The sequence below is a fragment of the Ornithodoros turicata genome, chromosome 6, assembly GCF_037126465.1.
Source record: "Ornithodoros turicata isolate Travis chromosome 6, ASM3712646v1, whole genome shotgun sequence".
Classification (NCBI taxonomy): Eukaryota; Metazoa; Arthropoda; class Arachnida; order Ixodida; family Argasidae; genus Ornithodoros; species Ornithodoros turicata.
In genome coordinates, this window is record NC_088206.1 from 68,148,135 (window position 1) to 68,158,659 (window position 10,525).

At 42.9% G+C, this 10,525-nt stretch overlaps 3 protein-coding genes across 3 annotated transcripts; 1 reads left to right on the top strand and 2 right to left on the bottom strand.

Moving 5' to 3' along the window:
• Positions 1-24: 24 nt before the first annotated feature.
• LOC135397171 (cytoplasmic dynein 2 light intermediate chain 1-like) lies at positions 25-4,242 on the bottom strand. Its single transcript, XM_064628557.1, has 13 exons — positions 3,294-4,242; positions 3,003-3,052; positions 2,876-2,922; positions 2,696-2,800; positions 2,504-2,592; positions 1,807-1,993; positions 1,313-1,381; positions 1,066-1,223; positions 800-870; positions 673-718; positions 515-563; positions 328-417; positions 25-256 (listed from the first exon to the last, which is right to left on the bottom strand). The coding sequence occupies exons 1-13, from the start codon at positions 3,443-3,445 to the stop codon at positions 179-181; spliced, it is 1,191 nt and encodes a 396-aa protein (XP_064484627.1). The 5' UTR covers positions 3,446-4,242; the 3' UTR covers positions 25-178.
• On the top strand, positions 3,457-6,256 carry LOC135397167 (KIF-binding protein-like). The gene has a single exon (XM_064628547.1). The coding sequence runs from the start codon at positions 3,484-3,486 to the stop codon at positions 5,233-5,235; it is 1,752 nt and encodes a 583-aa protein (XP_064484617.1). The 5' UTR covers positions 3,457-3,483; the 3' UTR covers positions 5,236-6,256.
• Positions 6,257-7,809: 1,553 nt separating this feature from the next.
• Positions 7,810-8,253, bottom strand: LOC135398709 (ubiquitin-conjugating enzyme E2-17 kDa-like). The gene has a single exon (XM_064630094.1). The coding sequence runs from the start codon at positions 8,251-8,253 to the stop codon at positions 7,810-7,812; it is 444 nt and encodes a 147-aa protein (XP_064486164.1).
• Between the last annotated feature and the right edge of the window lie 2,272 nt (positions 8,254-10,525).

The window sequence follows — 10,525 nt, forward strand, 5'->3', positions numbered from 1 at the left end:
CGCGGACGCGCAGAGGCAAGTAGCAGACGACACTTTCCGTTATTATTTCCTGTTATGTAAAAGAGGCGCGGAAAAAGAGGCTAGGCACATGAACTTGGCAAAGCACATGAGTTTGCCAACAAGCAACAACAAGCCCAACGAGCTTCTTTCGTCGTGACGTTTATTCGCATAAATATTCTCACAGGTCCTTATCCCAGTCCAAATGCATTTTTGCACGCTCTGCGCGCTCCCGCTCTGTTCGAAACTGTTCCAGCTCCTGGAAAAATAAATACACTTATTAAAGCAGAATATTTTGTGAGAGGGGCGACTTTTTTTTTATAATACCACCTTGTCTTTTTGAGTCCTCAAAGTATCAATATCTTTCTCCCTGAAATTTGGATCTTTACAAGGGTCGTCTGGCAAAATTGTTTTTAGTTCCTGCAAAGTAATGCATCAGAATTAAATTACATGACCTGCAGGACCAAAAAAATAATTTATGACAACAAGATTTGATATTAGTGACATTGCAACGTACCACTTGAGGAAAATATTCAAGAAATTGGTATTTCCACAGCTCCTGCATTCTAAATAGATTCGTAAAAAGACAATAGGTGGCAGCACATTACAGGACTTCATCTACATGCAGTTTTCCTTTTCTTTTCTTTTCTTTTTTTTTTTTTTTCTTTCGCTTACTTGAAGACATTCGTCGCGTTGTCTGTCTCATCGTTCAGCGTCCCTCCTGATATGACAATGAGTGCGAAATAAACTACTTGTCCAAATATTAATCCACAATAATTAACTAAACTATGTATCACCTTACCAATAGAATGAAAAGTGTCTTCGCCAGCCGTAATATTCAGCTGTTTGTTGTAGTCAGCTTGCATACTTTTGCTAAACAGAGCATTAATTCAATTCAATTATTAATGTTTCGTCAACAAGAAGAAAGTTGTTCGTTAGTGCAGTAAGCTACATGACAATAAATGATAACTTACGCCCTAAACGTCGTTAATAATTGGTTATAATAATTAAAGTATTATTTATCAATGTTGCATACTTCTGCACCGTTATCAGAAGGCAGAAGACTACCTGAGACTGGAACGAAATCCCAAATGACTTAAGGTTGCCTTGAGTTTGCTGACAGAGCTCTCAGATTTCAAGTTTACAAATTGCAGTGAGGCGCAGTTTACGTGAGCGACATTCCTCAAAAATCTGCAGACGACCTTTTTCTTCTCAGGGTCCACATCCTAAAATAATAAAACATGTCTGTTTTAATCCTTTCCTTAGATAAGTATGTGTAGGATGTGATATTGAAGATCAAGTCAGTAACAATTACCTGAAATATGTCGTATTTTGTGCCAACAATGAGAAGGGGTACTGGGAACGGCTTTAGATGGCTTCTATCCTGGAAATAATTGAACCAACAGTAGGTAATTCTTTTTACTTAATTTTGTCAGTACTTAAATCAATAAATACGTAAATAACTCAACAAATAAGCCAACAAACCTTCAGAAAGCGATATTTAAAAAGTTGAAAGTGTTAGACCTCACTAAGTAATTTTGGTAATTTTGGACAACACTTCAAGTTCGACCATCAAAACTCGGTTTTCTATCGCTTCGTTTTCTGATTTTTAACTTTGCTGTTGTTATAAATTTACCATAGCCATGGTGAAGCCCATGTAATTGCAAACGTTATTCTTGTTTTGAATAAAATGCCCAGAAGTGCTGTTACCTTGTAAGGTACCACAACCGGTTTGTTATTGCTGTCGGTTAGGATATCTTAGCAAATAAATAGAATATTAGAAAATATCGAAAGTACGAGTTTTCTCACAGGATGATCACTCGGGATCCGATCAGCGACCTTTGATTCTAGTACTTCCCGGTAACCCGGTTCACTTTTCTCCGCTTGGGTGATTACGGTTTCAATCTGAGACTGCGCAGCTTTCAGCAACGCTTCCATGGTCACCCAAAGTTCTTCTGGTATCGAAAGATCCGTAACCATCACCACTGCTAGCGATCTGAAACAGCAGCACAATTTTTACGTCGTAATTTTTTTTTTCCTTATTGACAAAAATTTAATTCACAATTACATTTTTGATTAAAAGAAAGTCAGTTACAGAACAGCGAGCTCAAGAGGCTCCTGAGAGTAGCAGACGACAGCGTAGCAGACGACAGCGCCGAACAGTCGCTCGCGCATGGGGGGCACAATTTAGTAAATTACAGAATCAGAATCTCAAGGCTGAAGCGTGCAATTTTAGCTCAATTAGGAAGAAGAAAAAAGAATTAGAGAACATGTTGGAGTATCATGTTTTCGTAAGTTGGAGGTGAGTGCTCATTTGCAAACTCACGCAGGTGGCATCTCAAGTGCGCTTTAGTGTTGTCGTCTGCTGCGCTCTAGGAATTCTCGGTTCGCATATTCTCGGTTGTGATTTTAATTAGTAATTTTTATTCCACAGCCCACAAAGCTGTACATTTCAGAAAAGAAACAAACCGCAGACAGTGTGCGTTTTTATTAGCAGATGACTTACGAAAGCGATCTCTTTGTGATAGGGATTTCGAGCAGATGAGATGACAGGGAGCCTCCAGCTAACTCCCACATGTGGCACACCTCTTTCATCTGTGTGGTCAACGAAACAAAAAGAAATATTTTTAATATCTGCTTCTGCTTACCGCGACGGCATTTTTTTAAATATTATAATATTGAAAAATATTTTGCTCACCGAACTGGCACCTCGGGTCTTCCGAGCAAACATGTACTCGAGCGCTAGGGACGGCCTTGGAAGTTCAGAGCGCTCCACAAAGCGATACATCACGCTCGATTTTCCCTGCAAATTCGACAGTTTTTCCAAGTTGAATATTTTATCAATTTAAAACTTGCTGTTGAAGCGAATTCTACTTACACTGCGTTTGCTGCCAAGAAAAATCAATGTTGACTCCGATGAACTGTCTGTAACAAAATTGATCAGCACTTGTAATTTTCTTCTTTCTGAAAAGAACTGTTCTGACTTAGGTGAGTCTAATATTTACCATGTTTCGCTTCTCTTTGCAACGCGATTGCGGCATCCCAAATATTGTCTCTGAAAGGGAAGAATTTATTTATTTCGAAGAAATGAAAAATGCAAAAAAGGAAAGAGCACATCCATCTCGACATGAAATTATGTCATCCGTTACGCGCCGCAAATAGCTCACATACTGTATTTGAAATTAATTTGGCATTCAGCTTTCAACTCCCTGCATCAGTGTATAAATAGCGTGTAAACTGACACCTCCTTAGCCCCTAAAAATACATTATCTGGCACAAGACTGCCAGGCTCTTACGCTGGCATTGCTACGAATCCCGCCGACACTCTTTCAACAACCGAAAAGATACACTGCCTATCAGGGTTCAAGTTCAACAGCTTCCCAGAACAGAAAACAACCACGCATATTTGTTTACGGTTTCCATAACGACCGAAAGTTAGTCGACTCATCTGCCGTCTGGCGGAGCAAAATTTAACCGTTCAAAATCATGGCGGATGCGGCATGGGATGCGAAGTTACCCAAAGTACGCGAAGATTACGACCGTGCACGGAAACTTATCGACAACGATAGTCTCCTGGACCCTCCAACGGAACCTTACAGGTCTAAATACAAAGCACGCGAAATTCTGAAAGAGCTTCTCGAGGTTATTGGAAGTGACGAGAGCACCGAGTTAAGCAGACTAGTTTTGGTCCGCGCACTTCTGAAATACGATCTCGGTACTATCGCAGCGGACACCGACGAACTGTCTTTGGGTCAGGAGTATTTCGAAGACGGACTCAAAATAATAGGTGAGGATCGTTACGAGGATCCCAAGTGCTGCATGCTCGCCATCCACCTCTTGAACCAGCTCGGAATCTTGTACTCCGGAAGGGAAGACAAATCGAAAGCACGCGACCTCTTGAAACGGGCCGAAAAACTGTACTCGAACATAAAAGCGCAGCAAGACGTCGTTGTGTACGACTTCACGGACTACTTCCTGCCTGAAGGAGAGCAGCCATGCAGCAAAACTACGCACAAAAACTTCGAGAGGGCCTTTATTCACACGCTGTACTACTTGGCGCAAGTTTACGGGGCCTTAGAAGAGGCGGAGATGTCAGCGATCTACTGCCACAGCACATTGAAGAAGCAGCTGGCCACAGATGAACTGGACAATGTGGACTGGGCACTCAATGCTGCGACGTTGTCGCAGTTCTTTATCGTCCGGGGCGATTTCAACGCCGGACGACACCACCTCGCGTGTGCCAGCCTTGTCATGAAGCAATATAAAGATAAGCTCGACAAGGAACAGCTCACTCCAGAGGAAAGGGAGGGGAAAGAGGAAACGGTGAATCATAGGAGTGCGGACATTGCACGTTGCTGGGCAAAATACGGCCTCCTGCTTCTGTGTGCGTCAAAAGAGGCACTCTTAAAAGTAAAGGCCGGGGAAGAAAAAGAAGGAAGACCAGATCAAACGGAAGCGGAGAAGAAACCGCACGTCCTCATAAATTCGGAGGAGATCTTGCCGTACGAGAAGTCCGTCACCGACAAACTGGTGACGGACTTCCAAAGTGCCCGGCCGATATTCTTGTCGGCGCAGAGGTGGTTGAATGAAGCGAAGGAGTACTACACACTCAAGGACCATGCGTCGGACTATATCGCAATAATCCAAGAGACGAGCAAGTTATACAATGCTCTGATTGCATTCGAAGACGCTCCAGACCGCCAGTGCAAGATGCACAAGCGGCGGATCGACATCTTGGAAGAAGTGTTGAAAGAGGTCAGCCCCAGGTACTACATCAACGAATGCCGACAGATCTTGTTCGAGCTTGGAGAAACGTACAGCGAGATGGCGGACATAAAATTCTCGCAGTTGCCCGGAGCCGTGCAGCCTCAGTCGCATCCAGTTAAAAAGATCAATTCACTCATCGATAAAGCAATTAAAAACTTCCAGGGCTTCCTAGAAACACTGCACGACTCGGAGAAGAGGCTGCCGTCGAGGTTGCCGGAAGAATATGTGCGACCGGCGTTGCTAGCTCATTTCTGCATCGGACGGTTGAACACGAGGCGCGTTGCAAGTGACCCGAGAGATCAAATCGAGAACTACAAGACCACACAGACGTATTACGACTACATCGTCGACTACTGTAAAAGCCACCCCGATCATGCTTCACAGGTTGAAGCGGAACTTGAAGTTGTGAAGGAACTCCTAGAGTTAATTCCAGGGATGATACAGAATTGCGTTGGAACTCTCATGTACTAAGTTTGCTGTTTGTTGCAACCGGCAGGCTTTTCAAATGGTGTTGTCACAAGATACTGCTGTAGGCGTATAGTTATTATTAATTTACCTCGTTAAGTTATAGGTAATTAATTAATGCAATTGACACATTTCCCTTCTATTCATCTCTGTTATTGTGCTTAAGTTATTTTTGCTCCTATGGTATTAGCAGCAGCCCCACATTTGGTACAGTGGCAACACAACTAACATACAACATTCAACACTTGCGCTAGAAGTTCAACGTAATTGCCTTGAAGGTCAGTTCATTTGACCTTCAAAGTATTTAAATAATTTACCTTCCAACTTCCTCAAAATTCATATCATTGCTTCATTATCTGAAAAGGTTAGTCGAAGCTATATAGATTAAATGCTTTCAGCCCTGGTGTTCTCTACCTTTTCTTTTTGTTTCAGCTGAAAATGTGGGACAACAAGTTTCATGGATATTATGTGTGTGTATATGGCAGAAGTAAAATTTGAGAAGTAAAGAGACGTAAAGTTTTTGCACAAAATTATGTAAAAAAAAAAAAAGGTGAAATGAACAACTGGCCTAGTTGTGTTAGCTCCCCCTGTCTTCCCTTCAAAGCTGTGGCAAGTCAGCACTAGTGTTGAGTAATATTCAAGAAACAGTGCTAATATTTGTTTTGCTATAAAATTGTAAAAAAATATTGTTTTATTATAAAAATACCCTAGCGCTGACGTATTGTACTACTAGTCCACTAGTGCTACTAGTCTAGATCACCTTGCTTTTCCCATTTTTATTTATAGAACTTTTCTGACATTGTTTGGTTATGCGTTTGCTTATTATACTTTTTTTGCAATAAGTTACACAGCTTTTTCTGTTTGTATTTGCAGTGGGTGTTTGAGATTTGTGCAGAGTGTTGAAATTGGTCTTCTTGTCCTATCATTCCTATATCACTTTTGTATGCCTTTCAACTACATGAAGCTGACCAACTGTGTCAATTTGCAGAACAAGCATAAATAAAAATTTTTGCTGCATCAAAAGCTATTGGCAGCAGACTTTTTTTAGTGACTCCTCAGTAATAAAAGCACCTTTGTCGTCACATAATCTGGGATCACTGCCAAGTGACCATGAAATGACCCATGCCATTATGGCACTAAAGGAGCACTTCCTCAACAGCTGGGCACTTACGTTAAATGCCGAAGGAAGAAACAGGTATAATATGAGGAAGGCACAGTAAAGATCTCGACACAATGTGTCGACAATCTCAATCTTGCAGTTCACGAAACACTGATTGCTCGACGGCTTTATATCAGTGCACATGTAATCACAGTTCTATATTTTTTTTGTTAAAACATGCTTTACAATAGAGTTAATCCAAAAATTTAGCATCAACATCGGGATACGTTGAGAGTAAGCACAACAGCGTGCCGCTAACATGAGGTACCGTTATTTACGTGCAGAGAAATCTTTCCGTCTTCGTTGCAGTTACAATTGATCTCGATTTATTGGTCTCTTTCGGTGCATGATTGATTTTGATCACACCAAACATACAAGGACCCAAAGCGGCCAGGAATGAAGTGTACACCGAAGCGAACTGCAGAATGCTTATGCAATGAAGTTTTAAAGCTAAAAACTCTGCAGATATTCTGGGTACCATGGCACTGTGGCAGACTCCTCTAGCACATGCGACGTGTCAAGGTGACATCCCCCAGGGACGAAGCGCATATTGGGTGCTAAAGCAGGCAGCGCATAAGTTGTGTGAGCATGTGTGTCAACCCCATTAAAGGTCGTGACCTCGAACCCATCCACCACAGCTGTTTGCACACAAACTTCGTGCTCGTCTATGTACTTCGCTCGGCATCACTCGACTCACAACAGCCAACTTTAATCTCTAAATAAAAGTTACATAGTCTCGTATTGTTACAAACAAGTCCGGCTAAAAGTGTCACATGGTTTTCTAACAAAAAAAAAAGGAAACGTTTCACATCCAACAATGCCGCGTGACCAGCACAAACCCCCCAAACTCAAAGCACACGTTCCTGCGAGAACGGTAATGACCGACTACAACGCATGGTGATACCTCACACGCAAAATATACTTTAATCCGAAATCAGCATTTGTGAAGCAGCGAACCAATTGCCAAGGGGACAGGGGTTGGAAGATATACACCACACTACGCATTTCCGACGAAAACGAGTACAGAGAGCCTGAAGAATGGCCACAAAACACTTTTTTTTTCTCTTACAGTACGTGTCTCTAATCTTGACATGACCGCCGTACGGTGCTGTAGTACATCTTGATCTCTTCGAATCATCCGAATAGCTTGGCTCTTGAAGCAAGCATATTAGGCGCCGGTGCCGTTTATATTAGCATCACCATCAACTCATTTTCTTTCCCCACAAACCAGCGCCAAGCTTCAAAGTCACGCAGAAGCAGAAAAAAAAATTGAAATCAACACCGATAAAAAAAGTCACTGACAAAAAAAAGAAGAGTCTACTACTTGATCCTTGGTATATCTTGTGTGGATGAACCCGGAGCTAAATTTGAGTTAGGCCTAACGGCTTTTTTTTGTACAGAGTCCATGAGCATCCCCGTCGTCACATGGCATATTTACGTGTCCACTCCCTGGCAAGTTCGTTGTATTTCTCGCGGTCAGTCTTGTAGAATCTTGCAATCTCCGGTACTAGCGGATCATCCGGGTTTGGATCACACAGTAGTGAGCAAATGGATAGCAACACTTTCGATATGGTTAGAGCTGGCGACCATTGCGATCGGAGGATATCCAAGCAAATACTTCCGTTGCTGTTTATGTTGGGATGGTAGATGCGAGTTGTGAATGCCACCTTGGGCGGCTTGAATGGGTAATCCGTCGGGAAGTGGATGGTAAGGAAAAATACTCCACCCTGGTAAGGGCTATCGGGTGGCCCCATGATCGTGGCTTGCCAGTGAAATAAGTCGTCGTTTACCGGACCCGCGGAACACTGAGCTGGTGGATCCCGCTTGAGGTCTTCGAGCTCCTTTTTTATTCTTTTCAGGGCCATTCTTGTTGTGTAGTAGTTAGGGTGGTGTACGGTGTAGAAACCGCCGGATTTCTGCCGTTTTTCGACGAATTACCAAAGATAGCCTGATTCGGTCACCGCACAAAAAGTGTTAGCACTTGTCGGAAATACCTGTGTCGCAGAGAATCGACACAGGGCGACGCCTCGATCGGCTCTGCTGCTGGAAACGTTGCTGCTTTTGTAATGTTAAAAATGCAATATGCACGTGCCCATGACTAAGAACAATAAGTTTTTGTTTCCATTAATATTTTCCTATATTAGTGAAGTAGCGAAAGTGGGCGTTGATTAGACTGTTACGAACGTATATAATAATACGGCGAAATAATTCAATGATACTCCATGAGGCGGCGCTAACTGCGCTTTTCAGTTCTTTTTTCTGTCGTCTGCTAACGCGTAATGCGCAATGGAAACTGGTAAGGGACTGTGGTGATGGGATGGCATTGCCGGCATGATACGGTGTTGTTTGATTTCTCACAAATTGAAAAAAAAAAAAAAAAGAAGTGTGACTTTAGAGTTCACATATTGAGATATATTGGTGAGTTCTTCCACAATTTGCTATTTAAAGCTTTATGTATACCATAAAACTCCATGCTGTGGTTGCTACCAAAGCGGTCACCCCATCTCAGGGCAATCAAATGGCAACTTCACGACTTCCACTAAACATTACGTAGGTATCAATGCTTGCTGCCCCTGGCCTTTCTGTCTGTGGATAGGGCAAGGAGAAAAAAAATGCTTCTGACAGACTCTTAATTGCCAAGAACATACACTTGCATATATGTTAGGTATGACCCCAAACCGTGATGTCTCGGGATGAGGCCGATAACATCGGCGAACTTGCATGCCTTGAACACCACCGCCAGGTGAAGAAAGAAACGATTCGATTTTGCGTTACGTCATAGCGAAATGCGCTTGCATAAGTGCAGATGCCAAGCAAACATATGGGGTGTTCTTTCTTGGCACTTCATGGTGTGCGAAATCTATTTGATGCGACCTTGTCTATGCTATGTTGAGCATCTTTTATGTGCAAAATTTGAAGCGGTGTGTGCTTGCGGCTGAATCTTGTTTATTAGCGAGGAACATACGTCACTGTGGACGTGCATAAATGAGAGACGAGAGGTTTGCACTCTTCGGTTTTAACGCCATCTAGATAAACGAGGCCTGATCGACGTGACAAGTAGACATTACAAGTCCGCCAATCAGGGCTGTGCTTTCTGCGGCCATAGTTATGGAGACAAGCCGCCGTCATCCGCATTAGCAGCCACTATATATACGGACACCCCACGGAATATTCTAAGGAGAGAAAAAGTAAAACACTGCTCACGGGATTAAAAGTTTCGCCACGCCTGGGCATTCGCACGGCGCTGAAGTATCGGGAATGTCGATAGCAGACGACACCTTAGGGCTTGTCGTCTGCTACGGAATATCTTGCGGCTGAGCCGCAGGATATTCTCTGGTGCTGGAAGAGCACGAGAAGACATATGACACTGAGCTCTTCCGCTGGGGACCCAGGCAGCACAATGTACTGAAAGTCGAGTGCAATAGGGGTGGACGGGTAGGTGGAGGGCCTTGAACACACTCGTGAAACTAAAGAAGATTGATAAGACACATACCGTCCACCCCTATTGCACTCGACTTTCAGTACACTGTGCTGCTTGGGGAATATCCCTCGTATGAATACACGGTTAGTGCTTTATCGATCAACCCTCCACTCAAAAGAATTCATCGTAGTACTCAATCGACGGTGGCTATTTGCGCAGAAGAAACGGAAAACTTCACGGAAACACAAGACAGAAAAACAAAGCAGATGCCCATCTTTATGCAGGGTGATAACAACTTCCTTTCCTTTTTACCGTGCCACGCCGGATGATGCACCAGACAACAATTCGCGTAAACAAAGGTAAATATTTTAATAAAGCTGGCTAAGTCACAATGCTACAATAGAAAAATAATAGTACCCTCCTCCAGCACTTTTTATTTACTGCTACTTCTTCTGGCAGAGTCCTTGTTATAGGCGTGACGTACGTGTATGGATAAGGTTGATAACATCGGCGCTTGCTTGCATGCCTTGAACGTGCAGTGAAAAAAAAAAGAGGGAGAAAGAAATAAAGAAATCTTTCGATCTTTGCAGTTGCGTCATGGAAAGGTGGGCAGTCGTGATAAGGATCGAGTAAATAAGTGGTTGTCTTTTTTCTTTAGCTTAATTTTGTGGCATGCCAAGTATTTTTGGTGCGACCTTGACTAAGGCTATATCGGG